At 39.3% G+C, this 25,105-nt stretch overlaps 1 protein-coding gene across 1 annotated transcript; it reads left to right on the top strand.

Annotated features, from left to right (window-relative positions):
• CCN6 (cellular communication network factor 6) lies at positions 1 to 24,545 on the top strand. Its single transcript, XM_036766546.1, has 5 exons — positions 1 to 111; positions 6,812 to 7,115; positions 9,541 to 9,783; positions 18,048 to 18,241; positions 24,264 to 24,545. Exons 1-5 carry the CDS (start codon positions 1 to 3, stop codon positions 24,543 to 24,545), a joined length of 1,134 nt encoding a protein of 377 aa, XP_036622441.1.
• The last annotated feature ends 560 nt before the right edge of the window (positions 24,546 to 25,105 follow it).

Genomic DNA, 25,105 nt, shown 5'->3' with positions numbered 1-25,105 from the left:
ATGAGCAGACCCAGTCTTCTCCCTATCTCTCACTTTCCCTTGGAGGCTGAGCTTAGGAACATGCAGGGACTGTTCTCCATCTCTCTTCTCATCACTACTTGGGCTTCCCAGGTAAGCTCTGACCAGGTGATGTTTTCACCTCAGGGGGCTAGAGAAGCAGTTATTTCTTTAGGTGAGGAATGAAAAAAAAAGAAGAAGAGAAGGGAGGCAAATGGGGTGGGCACAGATGGTGTCGGGGAATCGCTGGAGGAAATCCTTCATCCCAATTAAGCAAGCTATTTTCCACACTGAATGAAATCTCAAATTAGTTTAAGTACTGAATGAATCAAAAGTGTTTCAGACAGGACCCTTGTTGCGATAACTAGTATCTCTCTTTCAAGGTATTTGAAAGACCTTTTGATTTTTAATCATTTTGGGGATAGGAGCAGAAGAATGGGGGTTGGGGGATTCTCCTTGCTGAATCATCTCTTTGGGAAGTAGCAGCATTGCCGGGGCTGCAGTAGGGGTAAATGTTGCTTCTTCATTCCCATTCCAGGCCAGGGCCCAGCTTTCCACAAGCTGGTTACAGAATGTGCAAATTTTGCCTGCTGGAAAAAACAGACTTTTGCAAACAAAAAGTTTCCGTTATGCTTGCTCCTGTTTGGAAGAAGAGTTGAGAGAACAGTTACCTCTTACAATCCACAGCAGACTTTTCCTCTCAACATGTGTGTTTTTCACTTCTAAAGAGCTAGGACTATTTTTGAAATATTGAAAGCTCTGTCTCCAAAGAAAAGTTTATTTTCATAATAAAACTATCTTGTGTGGGCTTGCCATTAGCTCAGTTTTAAAAACAAGCAAACAAAAAATAAAGCAAAACAAAAAACTGGGGTGGGAGTGGTAGAAATAGACCATGGTGAATTATTTATTTGTTCTCCCTAGGAATTGATGATACACAGTCAAATCTATTTTTAAAATTCATTCAGCACTTTAGAAAACATAGAAAGGTATCGCTGGTTTCTGGAGAGTGGGGAATGGAATTGTCAACAGGGTGGTCTTGGAATAATCTCGTCAGCATTTTATTGTGAAAGCCAGGAGGCCCCTAATGATGTATCATTTTATGGCTATTGGGATATTTTTTGCTTTAGTTCTTCTAGTTTTGAGGCAAAGACAGTATTTTTTTTCCTGATTGTATTTCATAGGATTTAGATCTGGAACAGACCCTAAAGTCATCTAAATCCAACCACCTTCATTGTACATATAGGGAAACAGCCTCAGGGAGGTTAAATGCCACACAGGTAGTAAGTAGCAGAGCTAAATTAGAATCCAGGTCTTCTGACTCAAAATCCTGTGTTCTTTCTACTCCATCATGTACCCGGTGCCTAGAATGGTGCTCTTGGGGTTCTCAATAATTAATTGTTGAGCTCAATTGAATCGGTTCAAGAGTCAAATCTAAAGGACTGGCAACTGGCAGAGCGTCTGGGGTGGAGGAAGGAGAGGAAAGGTAGAGATAGGTTGTATAGCAATAATATATATTTTTTGGTGGGGAGGTTTCTATACCAGTAATTTAGTCTGTTTAGAGAATTCCCAGTGAGGACACTCACTGTCTATGTGGAATGGCAACTGTTTTCCAACTTGTCATCTTAGAGAGCTGATTCCGGCACTGACTGGTCAGGTGACTTGTCCACATGGCCACTCTGTGTCATGGTCAGGGCTTAACCCCGCGTCTTCTCCAACTCTGGGGCCAGCTATCTATCCACTAAGCCACATGGGCTCTAACACAGCACTAGATATAAAAAAAATGATCATGGTTGCAAGTCCAAGAAGCAACAAAACTGAATTATATTTTAACAGTCTTGGCCATAGCTATTCAGATGGGAGAAAGAAAAAAAAATCCAAGAAAATTGAGGTAAAAGGAGGAATTCAGGGGAGCTGTGTTAAATTAGCTCCCATTTCTACAATCTGCAGTAGTGACTGTGTTGGTATTGTAGATTAGTCAGAATTACTAAATATGACCAAACTCCAACGATAAGGAAATTTTTAAGTAAAATCTGAAAGGGGGGGTGGGTGGGTGGGTGGCTGGCTGTAGAAGAATAGGATCATAGATCATGGACTTAGAGCAGGAGAGAACATTGTAAGCCACTGAGTCCAGTTCCTTCCTTTTGAGATGAATCAGAGGATCACACAGGCTGTAGGTTTCTCAGGTGAGGTTAGAACCCAAGTTTTCCCTTCAGGTTTGGTATGCTTACTACTCACTATGTGAAGTTGTCTCTAAGCGACAGAATGAAGACGTCTCGTCAAAGTTTCAGAGTGTGAACCTTTTACAAGGTATGATTTTTTTACTTTATGAGAGGAGGGAAATAAGCATTTATTAAGTGCCTATGTGCTAAGCATTTTACAAGTATTATCTCATTTGATCTTTACAACCACCCTGGGAGGTAGGTGCTATTATTTCAATTTTACGGTTGAGGAAACAGAGGCAAATAGAAGTTTAAGTGACTTGCCCAGGGTCATTCAGCTAGTAGTTGATTTGAACTTAGGTCGTTCAAGCCAGTCTAGTATCTTTGCCAAGAAAACCTCAAATAGGGTCACAAAGAGTCAGACCCGACCAAAATGACTAAACCACAACTTTGTGACTCCACTGAGTCGCTTGGCTGCTGCCTTTTGCTGGAACTCTGTGTTTGTAAATGGGACTCTGTGTTGAAAGATTCATTATGTGTATTAGACTGTGTAAATAAGTGAATTAACATTTCCCATCCTGAGAAAAGACTTTTTCAAGCTCATAAACTAGCCCTCCTTGTCAGATCCAGGTGGAAATGTCCTGAAGGTAGTTGAAAGTGCAGTTCTGGAAAGAAGCCCAAACCAGAAAAGTAATTCATCTGGTTCTGCCACTTCTTGCTTTTTGAGTGGCCTTTAGCAAGATGGCCACTTCCGTGAGCCTCAGTGTCCACACTGTGAAGTGAGAAAGTTGGATCTTCTGATCTCTTAGGTCTTTTTTTTTTTTGAGATGTTTTATTTTTAGTTTACAACACTCGGTTCTACATAATTTTGAGTTCCAGGTTTTCCTCCCCAAGACGGCATGGAATCTGATATGTCTTCTACATATAACACATTAGTCAAGTTGTGAAGAAGAATTATGACCAATGGAATGAATCATGAGAAAAAGGAAACAGAACCAAAAAAACAAACAAACCCAGAAACAAAAACAGAAGAGAAAAAAAAGGGGAAAAAAAGGCAAGCATAAAGGGTGCCTCAACCTACATTCAGACTCCAGAGCTCTTTCTCTGGATGTAGATAGCATTCTCCATCATGAGTCCTTTGGAGTTGTCTTTGTACCTTGTGTTGCTGAGAAGAGCAAAGTCAGGGTTAGTCATCGCAGAATCCATATATCTGTGGTTGTGTATAATGTTCTCTTGGTTCTGCTCCACTCACTCAGCATTATATCGTGTAGGTTTTTCCAGGTTGTTATGAAGTACATATCATCCCCATTTCTTATAGCACAATAGTATTCCATTACATTCATATACCACAACTTGTTCAGCCATTCCCCAATTGATGGGCATCCCCTTGATTTCCAATTCTTTGCTACTACAAAAAGAGCCGCTATAAATATTTTTGTACGTATGGGTCCTTTTCCCACTTGTGTGATTTCTTTGGTATACAACCCTAGAAGTGGTATTGCTAGGTCAAAGGGTATGAACATTTTTATAGCCCTTTGGGCATAGTTCCAAATTGCTCCCCAGAATGGCTGGATCAGTTCACAACTCCACCAGCAATGTAACAATGTTCCAATTTTCCCACATCCTCTCCAGCATTTATCATTTTCCTATTTTGTCATTTTAGCCAATCTGACAGGAGAGCTGTGGTCCCTAAGAGTTGTTTTGATTTGCATTTCTCTAATCGGTAGTGATTTCAAGCATTTTTTCATATGCCTATAGATATCTTTAATTTCTTCCTCTGAAAACTGCCTGTTCATATCCTTTGACCATTTCTCAATTGAGGAATGACTTGTATTCCTATAAATTTGGCTCAGTTCCCTGTACATTTTAGAAATGAGGCCTTTATCAGAAACACTGGTTGTAAAGATTTTCTCCCAATTTTCTGCTTTGTTGCATTGGATTTGTTTATACAAAAACTTTTCAATTTAACACAATCAAAATTATCCATTTTGCATTTTGTAATGCTCTCTATCTCTTGTTGGGTCATGAATTCTTTTCTTTTCCATAAATCTGATAGGTAAACTATTCCTGGCTCTCCCAAATTGCTTATAGTATCAGCCTTTATTTCTAAATCGTGAGCCCATTTTGACTTTATTTTGGTATATGGTGTAAGATATTGGTCTATGCCCAGTTTCTGCCCTACCATTTTCCAATTTTCCCAGCAGTTTTTGTGAAATAGTGAATTCTTAGCCCAGAAGCTGGATTCTTTGGGTTTATCAAAGAGTAGATTGCTATAGTCGTTGACTTCTCCATCTTGTGTACCTAACCTATTCCACTGATTCACCACTCTGTTTCTTAACCAGCACTGGGTAGTTTTGATGACTGCTGCTTTATAGTACAGTTTAATATCTGGCATGGCTATGCCACCTTCCCTAGCATTTCTTTTCATTAATACCCTAGATATTCTAGACCTCTTGTTCTTCCAGATGAATTTTATTTTATTTTATTTATTTTATACAGCTCTGTAAAATAATTTTTTGGTAGTTCGATTGGTATGGCACTAAATAGATAGATTGATTTAGGTAAGATTGTCATTTTTATTATATTAGCTTGGCCTAACCATGAGCAACTGATATTTTTCCATTTATTTAGATCTGACTTTATTTGTGTGAGAAGTGTGTCATAATTATGTTCATATAGGCCCTGGGTTTGTCTTGGCAGATAGACTCCCAAATATTTTATAGTGTCTACAGTAACTTTGAATGGAATTTCTCTTTCTATCTCTTGCTGTTGGGCTTTGTTAGTACTGTATAGGAATGCTGAGGATTTATGTGGGTTTATTTTATATCCTGCAACTTTGCTAAAGCTGTTTATTATTTCAAGTAGTTTTTTACTTTCATATCATCTGCAAAAAGTGATAATTTAGTTTCCTCTTTGCCTATTCTAATTCCTTCAATTTCTTTTTCTTCTCTTATTGCTACAGCTAACGTTCCTAGTACCAAGTTGAATAGTAGGGGTGATAATGGACATCCTTGTTTCACCCCTGATCTTATTGGGAATGCATCTAGCTTATCCCCATTACAAATTATGCTTGATAGTTTTAGGTAGATACTATTTATAATTTTAAGGAAGGCTCCATTTATTCCTATGTTTTCTAGTGTTTTTAATAGGAATGGGTGTTGTATTTTGTCAAAGGCTTTTTCTGCATCTATTGAGATGATCATATGGTTTCTGCTAGTTTTGTTGTTGATATGATCAATTATACTGATAGTTTTTGTAATACTGAACCAGCCTTGAATTCCTGGAATAAATCCTACCTGGTCATAATGTGTTATTCTCCTGATAAGTTTCTGCAATCTTTTTGTTAATATTTTATTTAAAATTTTTGCATCAATATTCATTAGGGAAATTGGTCTATAATTTTCTTTCTCTGTTTTTACTCTACCTGGTTTGGGTATTAGTACCACATTTGTGTCATAAAAAGAATTTGGTAGGACTCCTCCACCTATTTTCCCAAATAGTCTGTAAAGTATAGGGATTAATTGTTCTTTAAATGTTTGATAAAATTCACATGTAAAACCATCTGGCCCTGGAGAGTTTTTCCTAGGGAGTTCATTGATGATCTCTTAGGTCTTTTCCTGAAGTAGGTTTCTGAGAGTGAGATTATAAATGGGGGAAAAGAGGATGGTGTAATGTAAAGACCATTGGATAGGAAGACCCGGATTCTCAGTTTCCTCATTTGGAAAATAAGGAGTTTGGAGTAGATGACTTCTGAGGCTCCCTACAGGTCTAATCTTCTACATATCTGAAATATAGTTATAGGGGAGCGCTGAAGCCCACTCCTACCAGAGTGGTGATTGTTAAAATTTCAGTTTTCTGACTACTTATACCTCAGAAATCAATAAATACTACTAATCAAGGCTTGAACTGTATTGTTGATTGTCTTGGTTTAAGAATGACGGAGGAGATATTTATAATGCAGGTTAAACTTAAAAATCTGTTGTGCCTTTTTGAGGAGCCAGGTGTTATATATTTACCAGCACACCTCTGCCCATGTCCCACAACAGCTTCTGTGATACGGCCTACGTGGAATGAAAAAGCAAGATGGGAGCCCACATCATAAACCATTAGGAATTGCTTTCAAGGATGTTTTTTTTTTTCCTTGAGAACCTTTTTAGAAAAGAATTTGAGGGACTGAGAAATCCGTAGCCCATCATACATGGAGCATCAGGCATTTATGATGCTTTGGGGCTGAGTGGGCTAGGCAGATGTAGATATTACCTTTTTCTTCCCTAGCTCACAGAACTGCAGAGGCAGTTGCAAAAGGGAGCATTTGCTTGTGATCCTATAGGAGCATTTAAGGGCATTGAGAAGAAACCAGAGCACTGGCGTGTATAGCAATGAATAAATCAATCAATGTATAATTCAGCGCTATGCTGTGTAACCCTGGCTTGGAGAACTTGTCTGCCACTGACTACGAATGCACTTGAGTTCGTAGGACTGAAAAATCAGCCTGATCATTAATTGTCAAAAAATACTTTATGGGGGCAATGAGACTTACCAGGATTAAAGAGTGGGTAGAATTTGGTTTTATTGAAGGGAAAGAAGGCACTCTAAGTGAGGAGAGGAAATGCCTAACAGCTTAGTGTGGTCCTTAATGTCAAACTATCTATAAGTCCTGTTGTAGGGCTCAAGGCAACGGTCAAGCTGCTGCTGATGGGGCGTCTGAAGCGAAGGTAACAGAAGTCACTGAAGTGTATCAGAGGAAAGAGTTCTGCCATTGGCCATGCCATTGTCCTCAGCGGAAGCCCAGGTGCTCACCTGGGGTGAGCCTGGTGAAGGATGGCTGTGGGTGCTGTAAAATCTGTGCCAAACAGCCTGGGGACACTTGCAATGAGGCAGAGGTCTGCGACCCCCACAAAGGCCTTTACTGTGACTACTCTGTGGACAAGCCTAGGTACGAGACAGGAGTGTGTGCATGTAAGTGACATATTTCCATCTTCTTGGCACTTGGGGCAAGGATGGGGAGGGAGCATCCCTTTCTGCAAAGATGAGATTAACAAAAAAAAGGAAAAGAGCTGTTAGTTTGGGAAATCCACTCTTATCTTTGGCTAGAAACCAAGTGGGCTTTCAGTCTGGGCTCTATAGGGCTAAACATCAGTGGGAAAGTAGGAAGAGATTCAGGTGTGTTTAGGGACCTGTGAGATTTTTGTTAAATAATCAGGGATAAGAGTTTCTTAATTGCTTTTAAGGTGTGTTGCTTAAAAATGGGAAAACCATTTGCAAATGCTTAGAAGATTTAAAAGCACCACAGGAGTATGAATGAATAAAAACACTTTTTATTAAGCATTTACTATGTGCTAGGGACCACGTTGAGTTTTTTTCCTAACACTTTGCTCAACCTAAATTTAGCCCTTTTGTAATGAAAAAAAAAGTTTTTGATTTGGATGAATTTGGAAACTCCCAGCATGGACGCTTCCTCCACTAATGTGGACCAGTTATTGATCTATGACATAGTTTTAGAAAAATGCCGGGGGTACTGAGGCTTGCCTACCATACGTAGACACTATATGTCAGAAATGGCACTTGCACCCATGTCTAAGTGACTCCAAGACCTGCCTTCCATTCACTGTGACTAATTGCTTCTCTTTTATAATTTAACTATTGTAAAAACATAGAAAGACACCATGATATAGTGGCTATCAGGAAGACCTGAGTTCAAGTTCTGACTTTGATACCTATTGTAAAATCATAGACAAGTGACCTAACCTTATAATGCTCCAGGTAAGTGAGATTATAAAATATAGAGAGTTGTCCATCTAAATTTATGGAGAGAGTTTCCACACTGGAAGTTCCTATACTTATTAAATCAGTTCTGGGAACAAAAAATTACGAGGAAATGAAGTAAAATTAAATCATACACATACAGCAAAGTTTTACAAAATGCTTTCAACGAGCGTTTATCAAACACGTACTCTGTGCCCGGCATCAGGTGGTACAAGTATTATTATGACTCTTTTTAGAAGAGCAAACTGAGGAACTTGTTTATGACCACCGTTAGTAAATGTCTGAGGTGGGATCCAGACCCAGATCTCCTGATTCTGAAGCCGGTGCTCTATTTGCTTGCCGTTACTGCTTTTCATACAGTGGAGGGAGCCCTAAACTTGGAATCAGGAGACACCTGGGTTTCTTAGTGAACCTGAGCCTCAGTTTCTTCATCTGTGAGATGGAGGCAATATTTGTACTAGCTACCTGAAATGACCGTTGTGAGGAAGGTGCTTTGTATACCCTTAAAAGCATAAAATGAGATGTCGAATAATTATTGTTTTTATTCAGACATTGCTTTTGTTCTTTGGCCTGGGTGTTACACCCACTCACACCCACCAATGATTTATACCTAGAAGCACTCCCAGACTTAATACACTCCCTAGAGCTCAGAATTTGAATTCAAATCTGGGAGTATGAAACAGTTCCATCAAAATCATAACATCAATTCCTCATTCCCTTATAGGTTCCCTGATCTTGCTTTCCCTTCTCAGAATAGCCCCAAAGAATTAACTTGCCTGGAGTTCAGACTAAACAGAATTTCCTAAAGGGGAATGGAAAGTAAAAGGGATGCTATTAAATCCAAAGTGGACTGAGTGAGGTAGAGTTTGTCTCAATTGCCAATTCCCCACCTTCTCTTCTATATTACATCCCGTGTTTTTCCCAGTGGAGACGGAGGTTCCTAAAGGCCATTTTATAAATGATTGTTATCTACTATTCACTGGTTTAGAAATAAAAGATTTCCCCCCACTGCCCATTTCCATTGCTGGCCACAACCATTAACTTCTATTCATAGTTTGGCTCTTGCAGACACTATGCCTGGACTCTGACCATCCTTTAGGCAAATCAGGTGGTTGGCTGGCCCAATGATATCCTAAAAGTTCCTGCTCATTACAGTCTCCTCCGTGTCTTTGAAGCAGATGCATGTCTAAAGCCGGAGAGAACAACCCAAAGTCCCCAGTCTGGACATTTTAAGGTCCCATCAAAGTGCATCTAACAATTGATCTCCTTTATGGCTGGCCCCCTCTGCAGCTATATTTTCACACTTCCAGCTCTCTTAAGTACTTCAAAGTCCAGAAAATGCAAGGAGAAGATAGGAGACTATTGTTTAGCAGGTAGCTGCTTGAGCATTGGAGATAGGGGCAGGAGAGTCATTTATACGTAATTTTAAAAAAAAAATCTCTCATTTCCCTTTTGTATTTTTGGGTATTATTGTGAAAGAATGTTTGCAATGTAGAATACATAGTAGAGACTTTTGCACCAGAAAAGATATAGATGTATCCTCTCCTATTTTTGAATGGAGGTATAAAAGGTCACAGCTCATTTCTTCTTTGGTAATTTGGTTGTTTTCCATTTTCAGATCTCGTAGCTGTGGGATGTGAACTCAACAAGGTGCATTATCACAATGGCCAAGTTTTTCAACCTAATCCGCTATACAAATGCCTGTGTGTGAGTGGTGCCATTGGGTGTACACCCTTATTCATACCAAAGCAAGTAGACAGTCAATGCTCTGGCCCCAAAGGTGGGAAAAAGTCTGACCAATCCTACTGTAGCTTGAGACTGCTACAACAACAGATATCAGCGAGCTACCAAGCAATGCCAGGTGAGTACAGCTAGGCCTATGGCAAATTCTTTTTAAGCTTAGCTGACTGAGCCAAAAATGAATATCTGCTGCCATTTTTCTTACTATTTACCATCCAGGTTTCGCTTTATGTAGCCTGGTGCCTTGTACCTAGTAGGTGCCCAATAAATAATTACTGGTTCGATTGAGTCAATTTTTGTCATTGATGGTGTGTGGCCAAAGATCTGAGCGTTTACCTTTTATTGCTATTTACTTTGAGGCCTTGATCACATCACTGATCAACTGGGTCAGAGAAGACCCTGGGAAGCCCACACCCAAGTCAGAGTAGGAAAAAGTAGCAGGGCATTACCTGGAAAGCAAAGCATTTGAGTTCTTGGCAGGATATCTGCTACTAAAGCAGGTGGTTGCATTAGAGCAAAGGACAGAGAAAAAGCCAATTCCAGGAGAAGTGAATGAAATGGAGAAAAGATCAAGGCCAAAAACTTAATTGAACCAAAAGGAGACTAAGCCAAATCCTAGGAATTCCTGTCAAGGATGGCTATCATCTTAGCCACTGCATCTAGGACCAAGCAGGGCCTGCCAGAGTCATCCAAGAGTATGAGATGGAGTAGTAGTGGACAGAGTCTCAGGCCTGGAGTCAGGAAGACTCATCTTCCTGAGTTCAAATCCATCCTCAGACACTTACTAGCTGTGTGACCTTGGGTAAGTCACTTAACTCTGTTTGCCTCACTTTCCTCATCTGTAAAATGAGCTGGAGAAGGCAAAGCATTCTAGTATCTTTGCCAAGAAAATCCCAAATGGGGTCATGGAGAGTTGAAGTTGAAAACTGAATGAACTGAATAAAACAACTGAATGAAGACAAAAGAGTTTGGCCCAAGTGGGAAAACAAATCCAGAAACTGAGGCTGGAGATATGGATAAACAGAAGAAAACATTGAACACAACAAAGAAATAGTATAGATCAAGAGAAGTCCCAAAGGAAAACCCAGAAGAAAAGAATAACTCCACAATAGATCTGATTAGAGCATCAGAGAAAAGAATGACCTAGCCACAAGGATTACAGAATAGCTAGAAGAAAGGAAGCAAGATACAAAATGTGATGTTAGATGAAAGGAGAGTGAGGAGGAAAGAATAGAAAAGAGAATTAATAGGTTATAACAGAAAGCAAACTTTACCTAAAAATTGGACTCCCTGGAAACTAAAGTGGATCAAAGAGAAAGCAAAGTTAAGACAAGAAATAGTGGAACAAAATAAAAAGAATGTGGGAAAAAGCCCCAGGAAATGTAGATACAGACATTAAGTGAGATCATCACTCAACTTGAGCAAGAATCTTTTTTTAAGGGTTATTGATGGTAATTAGATGTGTACACATTCTTGAATTTTCACCAGCTACAAGTTAATATCCTGTGTAAGTGCCAAAGTAAAGTATTATAGGGACAAGTGTACATGAAGCTATGATGTGATGTACGAAAAGTTTGAGATACATAGTTTCTGGGTAATTAATCATTTTATTAATCATGATAGCAGATAATAAAAGGAGTCACTGGAACTCTCGAATACCAAAGACCCCTCATGGAACCCACTCAATACTTACATGCCCTTGGAAAAGGGGGTGTTCCTGAGGGTGGCAATCAACTCTGATTGGTTAACAAGTAATGAAAGAATGAATATTATAATGAGAGGTGGGCTTATTCTAATGAGGGTCTGGGGATGTGACTCTGATCACTGGTCAAAGAGACTTATCAATACCCATATGACCCCATCTAGGGTAATCTAGACAAATGGGGGGGATCTATTTTTACCCAGACTTGTCTGAATAAAACATAATGGGCCAGAATCCATCAGTTCACCTGAACTAAAATTTCCTTACCTTTTGAACAGATCTGAGTTTTCCAGTTTGGTCAGTTTTACCCGGGAGACTTCATCTCATTATGAGCCCTGCATCAAAGACTGCCTGAATAACTCACAGGGGCTGATTTCTAAGAGAGGAAAGGAAGGGGAAAAACCTTTGTCCTAATTTAATAATTGGCTATTAACATAGGAGAGAAATGATCATTTCTCTCAATGGAAAGCATAGCCTGAGATGTAGTGAGGGTGCTAGGCTGTACTTCTTTTGGCTACTCCGCCATCTTGTCTCTACCTTCCAAAGAGTTTACATCTTAAAGAGGGAAGACAATACATGTAAAGGGAGGGGAAGCTGCAGATGCAGAACTAGCCCAGGGGCATGATGAAAGTCTGCAATGAAGCCTGTAGAGGAATGAGACAGGGTTGGTCTGGCTGTCCTCCAATGGAGGCTCTGGGAAGAGCCATCTAATCAGAAGGAAAGGCTGTAGGGGTGGGGCCTACTCCCAGTGTTTGAATTCCAGGACTAGAGGGATCTTCAGGCTGAAGAGCTGGGGCATAGTAGAAGTCCCGAGTATACCCTAGGGAAGAATGAGACATTCTTTGGCCTTGGCATCCTCCTTAAGTGGAGTTCCTGGTGATCTTGTCAGTGTCCATGGTTTCAATTTTCATCTCTATCCAAATAAGCCCCAAATTTACGCATCCAGCCAGTCTCTCTCCTGAGCACTACTAATCGCCATCTGGACATCACTCACTATCAGGACATCCTATTGATATCTCAACCTCTACGCAGCTAGAACCGAACCTGTTGTCTTTCTTCCTAACTGCTTTATTTCTGTCCAGGACTCTCACCATCTTTCAGTTTTCAAGGTTTGTAACCTTGGAATCATTTTCAAGTCATCATTGTCCCCTTCTCTTCACCTTGTCTTTGATTCAATCTCTATAATATCTCTCCCATCAGTTCCCACTTCTCTACTCACATAGCTACTATTTTAATTCAGACTCTTATCACCTCTTACCCAAACTATTGGAATAGACTCTTCTTTGGTCTCCTAGTTTCCAGTCTGTTCCTTCTCCAATCCATCCTCCATACAGATCCCAAACTGATGTTTTTAAAGCACAGGTCTGACCATATCACTCCTGCTCAAGAAGTTTCTATGACTCTTGTATCATTTCTAGGATATAGTGCAAAATTCTATGTTTGACTTTTAAAACAATTTACAATCTGGCACTAACCTATCTTTCCAGTCTTATTTAACATTTCTTTCAACCACACACTTGAAGTTTCAGCTGGAATGGCCTATTTGCTATGGAAATGTGATGTAACTGTACATGCTGAAGAAATCAGTCCTGTGTGTAAGTGCCTTTTAGGGATATTTGGAAAAGCAACTCTAGTCAGGGGAATGAATTTTATGTGAGTTTAAAGAATATCTAGTTTCATGAAGGAACAACCTCAAGAACTCAATCAAATCAATTAACTTAGAAGTTTATTAACACATTGTAGCTATCTTGTTCTCTTAATGCTGACCCCTAGATTACTACACAGCCTAGTCTGCCTCCTTTCACCGTACATTAACATCTCTGAAATCATAAGCCATTTAAAGCACATGTTGGTTTCTTGTAGTGAATCTAGAGTCTCTTAAAGTCTGTTATTTTTTTAAAAATACCCTGAAGGCTCATAATACTACTGTCCTTAGGATCTACATACTATGGCTGGGCCATCTGGCAAGTCAGGGGTGGAGGTTCCCAACATTTTCCATACCTTTTGGCTTTTAGTTAACTTTCTCACATCCCTTATTGAATAAAAAGGAAACAATTTCTAGAACTTACTATAAGTAATTATATATACTATACTATGTTATATATTATATAGCATTTATATATATTTATATATAGATATATATTTATATATATTATTTATACAATAATATATAATGTGATATGTGATATATACTATATACAACTACAATATACACACAATAAATATTGATTTCAATAGGATAATAGTTATTTACCAAATTCCTCAATGCTGTCTTGACAAGGGTTATGTGTCCCCCCCGGTTGGGATCCCTTGACATAAGGGAAACAGCCTTGTTAACAAGGTCTTTTAGGTACTTGCATATATCTAAGCTCCTTCCTTTTGGGTGGAGTCTGAAAATGTCCTATAATTTATGGAATTCTGCATTATAGTTAAGTTTTCTGGGTAGTGCTGAGGATAGAGCACTGGATTTAGAGTCAGGAAGACCTGCATTCAAATCTAGCCTCAAACACTCACTAGCTCCGTGACCATGGTCAAGTCATCTAACCTCTGTCCGTGTAACAACAATGTGGCTAGCAGCTACTGTGGCTGCGTAAGACCAACAACACCAGCACACAAGAGGGCTGCTAGCACAGATTCTTTGATCTGCTTTTCTAAGGAAAGCAACTTTAAGGGGTTAACAATCTCACTTTAATCAAACATACATATATCATTCACTTAGTTCAGGGGGAAAAGATCAGCCCCGTGAACTTCATGGCAAATACAAACAGAAATTACAAACATCAACAGACAGACCTTGTTTGATTCAAATCACAATTTATAGTTACCAGAGAAGTATCAATGAGTCTGGGTTACAAAGCCGGGAGGCAGGTATGGCTTGCCCAGAGTCTCAACACTGCTTCCGTGAGTGAGCCCCAAAAGTCAAACACCAAGCTCCCCTCAATTATATCCTGTTTGGAGCCCTGAGGGCTCTGACCTCACCCAGGCTGGGTGTGTGAAGGTTCCCCATCCCTAGTATCACATCCGATATAATTCAATGACTCTCAAAGCACTCCAAGGCAAAATCCCACTTTATCTGCCCCATTCAAACAAAGGCCAGAATCATTAAAGACACTTAAGAGAAGAACAGCCAAAGTCCCACCTTAATTACTATCACAGTCAGTCTCAGTTCCTTCATCTGTAAAATGGGGCTAGTAATAGCCTCCATCTCCCAGGGCTGTTTTGAGAAGCCCTTTGCAAACATTAAGGCACTATATAAATGCCAGCTATATTATATCATCGTTACTATTATTATTAATTACCTTCTATATATAAGACATTGGTTGGGTTTTAAGGGAAACAAAAATACAATACAGGTCTTTCAAGGAACTTACAGTATGATGGAGGATGGGGAGTGTGTAGAGAAGGGAGAAAAATGCTTCAATAACTATAACATTAGGAAGAGCTGTAAGTATAAAATGTTAGTATATACACTTGGGGCCCAGGAAGGGAGCAGTAACAATATTAAAATTAAAGCGGTATTATAGAGTATTAAGGCCTCTGAACCTGAGTTCGAATTCAGACTCTGCCCCTTATTATATGTCACATAAGCTCTCAGGGACTCGGTTTCCTCGAATGTACATGTAAAATGAGAGGATATATTAGATGATCTCAAGGTTCCCTGCCAGCTCTAACTTTGTGTGAAATCATTCTATCGAGATCTTAGATCATAGATTTAGCGATGGGAGGGAATTTTAGATATCAGTCCAACTCCCTCATTTTAAAAATGATGAAAGTGAGCTCCAGAGAGGTTACCTAATGTGCCTGTAGTCATACAATGATTAAATCATGGTGTTATTGTGTTCAATTCTGGGCGCTGTGGTTTAAGGATGATGTTGATAAGTTGGAGAATGTCCAGTGAATGCCCAGAATGTCACAACCAGGATTGTGAAAGGCTTTGGGGACCACATCACAAAGAGGAGCAGCTGAAGAAACTGGAGCCGTTTGGGTCCAGAGTACTCTCAAGGTGGACACTAATAGATGCTCACAAGTGTCTGAAGGGTGTCATATAGAGGAGCCTCTCAAAGTCCGATGTTATTTTAAAAATACCCTCAAGGCTCATGGTGCAGAGGTCCTGAGGATGAGAATTATCAGACTCATTCTGTTTGTGCAGAACCAGGGACGATGGGTTGGGAAGAGGCAAATTTAGGCTTGATGTCAGAAAAGCTTTCCCCGTGATTAGAAGGTATTCAAAAGTACAATGATCTGCCTCAGAAGTAGGGGATTCTCCCTCCTTGGAGGTCTCTAAGCGGACAATGAATGACCACTTGCTGGGTCCTTAGAGTAGGGACTCTTTTCATAGATGGGTTGAATCAAACGGCTACTAAGGTCCCATCCAGGTCTCAAACTCTATGTAAATTTTCAGAACTGGGATTCAAATCCAGGTCTTCTGGTTGGCTCCTTAGCTGGGCTTTATGTTCCAAAGGGACTTTAATCTACCTTCCTGAGTCCCTCTGCTTTGATTAACTGAACTAAAGTATTAATGATCCTTAAAAGATTTCAATCCTTTACACATATAGGCAGACTCACAAAGACACACATCCTCTCTCACATCAGTGTTACGTATTTATGTAGTTGGGCAGCTACGTGGTGCAGTAGATAGAGTGTCGGACCTGGAGTCAGAAAGACTCATCTTCCTGGGTTCAAATTTGGCCTCAGACACTTACTAGCTGTGTGACCCTGGGCAAGTCACTCAACCTTATTTGCCTCAGTTTCCTCATCTGTAAAATGAGCTGGAGAAGGAAATGGCAAAACTATTCCAGTATTTTTGCCAAGAAAACCCCAAAAGGGGTAATGAAGAGTTGGACACAACTGAAAAATGAGTGAGCAATACACACACACACACACACACACACACACATGTATACATACACACCTCCACAATATGTATATGTATATGTGTGTGTATATATGTATGTGTGTGTATATATGTGCATACACACACACACATACACACACACACACACACATCTACACAATTCCAGGTGGGGCCTGTGTTTAGAATCTAGCTTCTAACTGGACAGCATGAAATTATACAATGACATAATGCTTGATCCCTTTTTTTAGTGCTTACACGTGCTAAGCTTTTTTTTTTAACTGCTCTTCCAAATTTCTTGCTTTTTAAAATTGTATACTTTGTTAATCAGATTTCTAAACTGCATCTCCTGGCTCAATTTTAAGTGACGAGATGCGCTGGATTTGCAACAACTTACCTTCCCTTTATTTATTGCAGATGCGCCAGGCTTTTACTCTGCTTCCTGCATTGAGGTCTTTAAACTGCTGTCTGCCTTCCAGGTACCCATATTTCTGCCCCCTATCCATCATCTATATACATATTTCAGATGCTGCTATTGTAAAATCCAAAGATATGTATTATTTTTGGTTCAAGACAGTATATAATTCAAAGCAGCTGATGTTTCTCAGATGACTAGAAGTCAAATTTCTCCTTTTTTTCTTTCAAACTGACATTTTGTCATATTGTGCCCAGAATTTTTCATAGAACAACTAAATGCCAGTTTTAAAATATTAATATTTTCCTATTCTCTTTAAGGAATAAATGGAAAATAGATTAAAGAAATGCTTTGGAGTCTCTGAGAATACTAACATGTAGCTTGTTCAAAATTAATGAGCTTGACTCTGTGCTATTCATGAGTCAGTGTGGACACACACGGGAAGCTTCCACTAGCTTTACTTGGGGATAGAAGAGGTATGACGTCTCCTGCTCCCCACTCAAAACAAAACTAAGCCAGATCAAACCAGAAGCAGCTAATGGAGGCTGCAATGACAGCCATGCACAGTTGGAATGGGAGAATTTGACTGAATTGAAGGTCCAGGGCTTAAGACTGCATATCAAGGCTTTTGCGTGTCAGAGTAGAAGGTATTTTGTAGGTCTTTAGTCAGTTTCAAAAGCAGAAGTCATTTCCCTCCCAAAATATTGGAATACCTTTTAATGAATTCGAACAATAAAGCACAAATTAGGGAGAACTACTATACTTCAAGATTAGTTGTCTTGGCCCATGAAATATTCTCAGAGATCACGAAATTTCCTATTAAGCTTATATCATTCTGGTTAACATCTTGCTTCTCCATATCCTTTTAACAACTATTTTTTTTCTTCTGATAGAGATCAACTCAGGAAGGAGGAAAAGATTGTGGTTGTATGTGTATGAGAAACAAACTATAAATCAGAATATGGCCATGTTCAATAGCTGGAGGATAGTCTAGATCAGGGGTGGGGAACCTGCATCCTAGAGGCCACATGTGGCCTTCTTGTTCCTTGGGTGTGGCCTTTGACTGAATTCAAGTTTTACAGAACAAATCCTTTTATTAAGGGGATTTGTTTTGTGAAGTTTGGATTCAGTCAAAGGGCCACACTTGACTCTAGACAGAAGGAAGCATAAATTAAGGGGCCAAAGCTGCAATTTTACCTCAAAGGTTATTTTTTTCAGATCAAGATAACATTCCTATTCATAAAAGAAATTGATTTGTTGAAATTTATCTGAGGATTTGGAGAGTGGGATAAAGTGATATAGAACTATCTTTTCTAAAAAATTAAGCTACCATGGGAGTTTATTTGGGTAAATCAATAATTAAAATAGAACTGGAAATTAATGCTTGCCAGTCTTTTTTTCTCCTTTCTATTTCAGTTTATAAGACTCTCCCACTTTTCTGGAAGAGGAAGTGCCTTGTGCAGGCCACAACATGGACACCTTGTTCTAGAACATGTGGGCTAGGAATATCCAATAGGGTGACCAATGAAAACAGTCACTGTGAAATGAGGAAAGAGAAAAGGCTGTGTTATATTCAGCCTTGTGACAGTAACATATTAAAAGCTGTGAAGGTAAGATCTGACTTGAAGAGAAGCACATTTTGTGGTCCTACTGATAACTGACCATCGGTGATTAGAATCTGAGCTGGAAAGAACCTCAGAGATCATGTTTCCAACTGTTTCATTTTACAGATAAGGAAACTGAGGTCTCCAGAAATAATGTGACTTGCCCAAGATCACACAGATATTTAACAGCTGAGGTGGGATTTGAATTCAGGCTCTTCCTTCTATTGTCTAATTACTCTCCCCTCCCACACACATCTCCCCCTCTCCAGCCCCCAAGTAGTTCTGTAAAACCCTTTTCCTTTTCCCCTTAACTTTTGTTAGTTTTTAAAATTTCATTTTCTGTGCATTTCTGAAAAGGATTTATTTTCCTTGTTCTTTATTCTCTCTCCGCAACCTCTTCTATATTATTCTTTAATTCAAGTCCCTATGTTGTTTTAGTGTCTGTATTGCTCATGGAATTGAAGCTTCCAAGGTATCTATTTTAAGTTCCCTGTTCCAAAGAGTTATTGCTTTGCAGATTTTGTCCCCTGGCTGGCTGGCCCTTTTTTTTGGTGATAGCAAGTATAGAGAAGTATTACCATATGCTAGGAATTTTCCCATGTCCCTGATTGTACAGTTTGTTACCACTTTTTGCTTCCCCTATGATCATTTTTCTTTCATATGCAACGAAATGAGTCCCTGCTCTCCTGCTCTTCTGGGTAGGATGAGTAGTCTCTCTAAGCACCAAATCCCTGAAAATTATGTTCATTGAAAACCCCTCCAACTCCTGAGAGTCTCTTTCTTCCTCTTGGGGGAAGTTCTTCAGAGGGAACCCTGTCTTACTATTGAAATAACATTTCTCCATTCCCCGCCCCGCCCCCCATTTCCAAAGTTCCCTCCCCTTCAGAAGGGAAGGGAACAAGTATTTATCAAATGCCTATATGACAGACATTATATTAAGTGCTTTACAAATAATATCTCACTTGATCGTCACAACAACCCTCTGCGGTAGTTAGTATTATCCTAATTTCACAGTTGAGGAAACTGAGGCAGACAGGTTAAGTGACTTGCTAAGGGTCAATCAGATCTTCTGACCCTAGACCCAGCATTCTATCCACTGAGCCGCCTGGCTTTGTGCTTCCCTTTGCCTTCTCAGCCAATTCTCCTATGGGTGCTCTGCTTCCTGAAGGACTACAGGAGTTTCCCTTCAGAGTTTACCATTGATTTGATTAGGGCACCTTGCATGCATGCTACTCTCTCTTTTTTCTTTACTTTTCTATTTTATGTGCTGTCCCTTTCTATCGTTTAGTCTCAGGAAAATAAACAAAGAAAACACTTTAATTCACCTGTAGGCAGGGTGTGGTGAGGTTTAGGCCATGATGTTTTAGTTCTGTTCCTCCACCATTGATTGTATTTGACTTCTGATTTCATGTCTTCTTGTGTACTTTTAGAAAGAAATCTTTTAATATTTGTTTTGTTGTTGTTAAACCTCATAAGTGTCTTCCTCTTTCTAGTTTTTATTCCTCCTTCTTCCTGCTTTCCTTTGAGTTTGTATTTGTTTACCTTTTTGTGTTTTTGTTGTTTGGGATATTTATAAAGCAAATAATTTGCTAAGGTCTGGTTTTCTTTGTAGGATTACTTCAAGTGTGTCTTTTTTTTTTTTAAATTGAATACCCATCTGTTTTCATGAGGCTGGGTATGTCATCTCCTGGAGGGTGGGGAGTGACAACTTGAGCTTCTTTGCTTTTTGGAACATTATTCCATTTCTTCCATGGATTTCTACTGGGTGTAGATTAGGCTTGTGTTCAAATCTTTCCTTTACATTTGAATGTCTTTATCATGGTCATTTATATTTGTAGTCATTGGAATTACTAAATTTAACGTTATGTGTCTTGGAGTTGGCAGCATTGATCTTTTCCCCCCACCTGGAGGTAATCTGTGGATTCTTTTGATTAGTACTTTGTTTTTTGTGTTCCAAAGTTCTGGACAGTTTTTTTTTTTGTATTATTTCTTGCATTATGTTGTTCAGGTTTTTAAAGTTGTGTTCTTTTGGAAGATTTATAATCCTTAAATTGTCTCTATCTTGGGAGATCAATGTTTTGCTTGTATAGAGATCAATTTTTCTATTTTTGCCTCTTCTGATTCTTTGGTGAGGTTTGCCAATATGAATTCAAGTTTTTCTATTGAGCCAATTATTTCTGCTGTGTAGGCCATAAATTCTTTCCCCATTCTTTTTCTTTTTTTTTTTTTCCAGGAATACCCTATTTGTAGTTCTATGCTGTCTTGAAAATCCACAGTACCTTCTGCCTTATCAGGTATTGAGTCATTTTTCTATCTTATATTCATTCATAGATGTCTGGACTTCTTTAGATGGTCTAGATCCTATCTTCCATTCATTGCTAACAGTATCTTCTCTGTTAATCTGCTTGTGCTCAAGATCTTTGAGTTTTCTTCCTGCTGGGATCTGAGATTATGATAATTTCAGTTCTTTTCCCTCTTATATTGACTCTGTTGCTCACTTTCTGACTCTTTCACCTTTGATGGTAAGTTTCCCCAGAGACAGATCTTTAAAGCTGCCTCAGCCTCCTTCTACCCTGGCAATTCATATTTCACTGGCCTTACTACACTCTGCCTCCAGTTATGAAGGAATGAAAGTGGGCACAACAGATGCCAGTCCCCTCTTCTTTAGGGCTGGTGGATCCATATACGTGTTGCTATCCCAGTTCCCTCTTTTCTTTAGTTCTGGGGCTGAGCACTGTAGTAGCAAGAGAATTGCCATACTACAGACCAAGCCAGAGGAAGCTTCTACCTTTGGTTTTCCACAGTAGGGTAGAATAGAGTTCTAAGTCCATGGTCATCTGGAAGAGCCCTGCTGAGCACAGTGGCTGATGAGGGAGTACTGAGTGAGCCTGTAAGAGATTAGCTTTCTCGGCACATCAGGTTGTTACCTTGTTAAGGTTCTTGATGAAGACAAGATGAATTGATTTATCTTCTGTGCATGGGAGAGGTTTGATAATGAAAATCAGAGAAATTATCTGGTCCTTTATCTTGGTCCCATGACCTGGAAGTGGTCCTATTTAACCTCTCTGTGGACTCCCCCACTCTTCTTGCTCCATATTTTCTCTTCCATCAGTTTCTTATACTTTCTCTTTATTTTTTCTCATCTTATCTCAGTCTTTTTGTCTGGATCATTATACAGTTTCTTTCTTAACATGGCTCTATTTTCCAGGGATCTGTCTTTGGTCGTATCTTCTTTTTGAATATTCTCTTCAATGATGATCTCAGTTGCTCCCTAGTTGGGGGACCATGGAGCCCAATTATCATTTCTATAGATGTATACCAAATGTGTATGCACGTATATGTATTTCCTAATCTTTTCAACGTGGGAACTCCTATCCCACACTACCAACTACTAGGTGTACCATAGGCATCTCAAATTCAACATGTCCAAAACAGTATTACCCTCCCCCTGTATTACAACTCTCACCCAAGCTTTTTTCTGTTGAGATCACCAATTTATCTAAAAAGGTTCATTTGAGTTATTCTTCACTTTCTTTCCTATACTCTCTTGTATCCATCCCTTTTCCTATACTAGAAAGACCACTACCTTAGTTTAGGAATTCACCACCTCACCTGGACTACTGTATAAACTGAATTGGATTCCATGTTTCCTTTGTCCAAGCCTTCCTTCACAGTTCATTTCATACTTTTTTCCCCCGCTTCAACATGCTTCTTTGTTCCTGGACCCCGAACCTAATACTCCATTCTCCTTTCTTGTCTTTGTCTCCTTACAAGCTTCAGTTTGGGTGCCATGATGAAATCTTCCTGATCCCTCTCCTACTCTCCTCAGATTGTCTTGGATCACTCGTGTATAGATGGACATGGTGCATCTTTCCAGTAGAATAGAAGCTCTTTGAAGACAGGAGCCATTTTTTGTTTTTTTATACTCAGCACCTAGCATATGACTTGGAGATTAATAATGACTTGAATTATACTAATTGGGGTGTGACAGCTTTAGAGTAAAGGAACAGGACAAGACCCCAGCTCCTGGGTGACAGATCTTTTTTGTAGGAAGAGGAAAAAAAGGGAACATTCAAATTTGCTTCTAAGGCCAGTGCAACAAACATTCTTGGAACAAAGGATGTCAGAATTTGAGAAAAGGCTCAGTTAAATCCCTCCTTATCTATAAGAAAAGATAATGACTTACTCAAGCTATTATTTGGTGACAAAGCCAGGCGGATCTACAATAAAGATCAACTGACTCAGTCCACCACCATACAGCAACATTCATTCACTCCTTTATTCAACAAACATTAAGCACCTATTATGTGCAACGTAATATGCTTTCTGTTAGCAATAACTGTAAACTGCAGCTACATGGCACAGTGGATAAGAGTGCCAGATCTGAAGTTAGAAATCCTCCTCTTCCTGACTTCAAATCAGGCCTCAGACACTTATGTTTCAACAATCCGGCTAGCAGCTGTTGTGGGGGTGAAAGCCCAACAACAAGAACGCTACCAGAATGCTGCAAAAGCACAGGTTCTTTTAATCTGCTTAACTAAGGAAAGCTATGTGAAGGGGTTGACAAGCTTACTTTAATTCAGCACACAAATATCATTCACTTAGTTCAGGGGGAAAAATCCAGCACCCTGAACTTCAGAGCAAAATACAAACAAAGTACAAACATCAACAGACAGACCTTGTGTATTAGGAGGGCAGAGTTTATAATTTCAAAGAGGATCATATATATACGTCTGAAAGGTTCAGAACCACTGGATATAAGAAACTCTCAAAGTAGGAGGCAGAAGAATCAAAGCATATATTTAGGCTCCACAGTAACCAACCCATGAACCAGCATCCCCATTTTGACATATTGATCAAAAGCTTCCAGGCCCAATAAGTACGCCTCACAAGAGTAACCAGGAGGCCACAGAGAAGCATGATGGTGTACAGCAAAATCATATACATGCCTCCCCTCTGTGGTAAAAAGATTACCCACTGGCCTCAAGTCCTTGTTCAGCTTCCTCCCGTAGGTCAGCTCTGCTACTGGCAGCTCCTGCTTCAGCTTTGGCTGTGGCTGTAGCTGTAGCAGCCTCTGGCTCCAACGGAAGCTGTTTATAACCATCCAGCTTCTGCGGGGGTGTAAGGCATGCCGGGGAAAGCACAGGTTCCTTTGATCTGCTTAAGCCAGGGAAGCAAGGTGAAGGGGCCGACAAGCTTACTCCAATCCAACATACAAACAGCATTCAGTTCAGGGGAAAAAGCCAAACTAGTTCAAGGGCACTTGTTGACTAAGTGCTAAGGAGCCCATTTTTGGTTACCAACACACCTTGTCTGATTCAAATCCCAATACAGTTACCAGAATTTAACAAAGTCTCAGCATCTGGGTTACAAGCTGGAGGGCTCCTAGCTACAGCTGCCCGGAGTCTCTGCCTCAGCACCACCGCGAGTGAGAGCCCTGCACAAATGGCTCTGTCTTCTCTTCTTATAGGGTTTCAGACGTCATCAAACGTCATCTGAATGACCAGAACTTAGGCTGCTATGATTGGCTCTTGAGTTAGCACCTCCCCTTAGTTAGCCCCACCTTAGTTACCAATCCACCCCCACATAGGTTTTACACCTAACAGGGGGTTTGGGCCTGGGGCTTAGCACCTAGTAAGACTCAATAAAATACACTGAATTACTCAAAGGAAACAAAAGCCAAACTCTTCATGGGCACTTGGTTGAACTAAGTGTTAAGATCCCATTTTGCTTACCAACACAACTTACTAGCTGTGTGACCTTGGGCAAGTCACTTAACCCTGGTTGCCTCAGTTCCTTATCTGTAAAATGAGTTAGAGAAAGAAATGGCAAACCATTTCAGTATTTTTGCCACGAAAACCCCAAATGGGGTCATGAAGAGTTGGATAGGACTGAAGTGATTAAATAACTGTAATGTTGTATATATACATTGATATATAACATATATATATCAATGTTTTTCTAAATTTGCATCCTCCTTGCATTCAAAATTTTAAAATTTCCTTTTATTTGCTATTTTATTCTTTAGATACCAAAAGGAAAAACATGCCAGCCTACTTTTCAACTTTCTAAAGGAGAGAAACTTTCCTTTTCTGGATGCTCAAGTACTCAGAGCTACAAACCAACTTTCTGTGGAAAATGCTTGGATAAGAGATGCTGCATTCCTAATAAGTCTAAGATGATTACTATACAATTTGACTGCCCAAATGAAGGGTCATTTAAGTGGAAGATGATGTGGATCACCTCTTGTGTATGTCAGAAAACCTGCAGAGATCCAGGGGATATGTTTTCTGAGCTAAAGATTCTATAAAGAGTTTTAATTAAAAATGGCAATAAATATTAAACATTAGTGTTAGTCTAAGCATAATCTTTACTATACCAAATAATTTTTGCAATAATTTTAGTGGCTAAAAAGTGGGAAAATGCATTAATGATGAAAAGAGTAAGGATAGATATATCTAGTCATATTTAATTGTGTATGGTTTGAATTTTTGGAAGTTCTTTTAAACAAACAGGGAACTGACTCTGAAAAGGAAGAAATTTAAGTCTTAAGTCTAAAATCTGTACCATAATTAAATATCAGAACAAGATTTGATCCTATATTTGGTAATTCTATAAAGGCAAAATATAGCCAATTATTTGTATAGTACTGGAACATTTGATGCTTTCTACAAAAGTGAACATACTATTTAAAAAAAAAATACATGTTAGTTAAAAAAGCCTAAGAATGACCGGCCCACAGGACTGTGTCTTGATCCCTTTGCTGAGGGATTATAATGTACTGCCTTTTGCAAATATTTTTTATCCTTTTAATTCTTATGGAGAAATAAGGCTATAGAATTATAAAAATAAATATCTGATAGTTCTCAC

This window comes from Trichosurus vulpecula, chromosome 7 (assembly GCF_011100635.1).
Source record: "Trichosurus vulpecula isolate mTriVul1 chromosome 7, mTriVul1.pri, whole genome shotgun sequence".
Taxonomy (NCBI): Eukaryota; Metazoa; Chordata; class Mammalia; order Diprotodontia; family Phalangeridae; genus Trichosurus; species Trichosurus vulpecula.
Note: the sequence above shows the minus strand (reverse complement) of the source record. Positions and strands in the feature narration are given on the sequence as shown.

Excerpts from the sequence above, each read along its gene's own strand:
- CCN6 (XM_036766546.1), top strand. The coding sequence starts at position 1 with ATGAGCAGACCCAGTCTTCTCCCTATCTCTCACTTTCCCTTGGAGGCT. Across the intron at positions 112-6,811 it reads TCACTACTTGGGCTTCCCAG|TCCTGTTGTAGGGCTCAAGG; the intron begins GTAAGCTCTGAC and ends ACTATCTATAAG. Across the intron at positions 9,784-18,047 it reads GAGCTACCAAGCAATGCCAG|TTTATAAGACTCTCCCACTT; the intron begins GTGAGTACAGCT and ends TTTCTATTTCAG.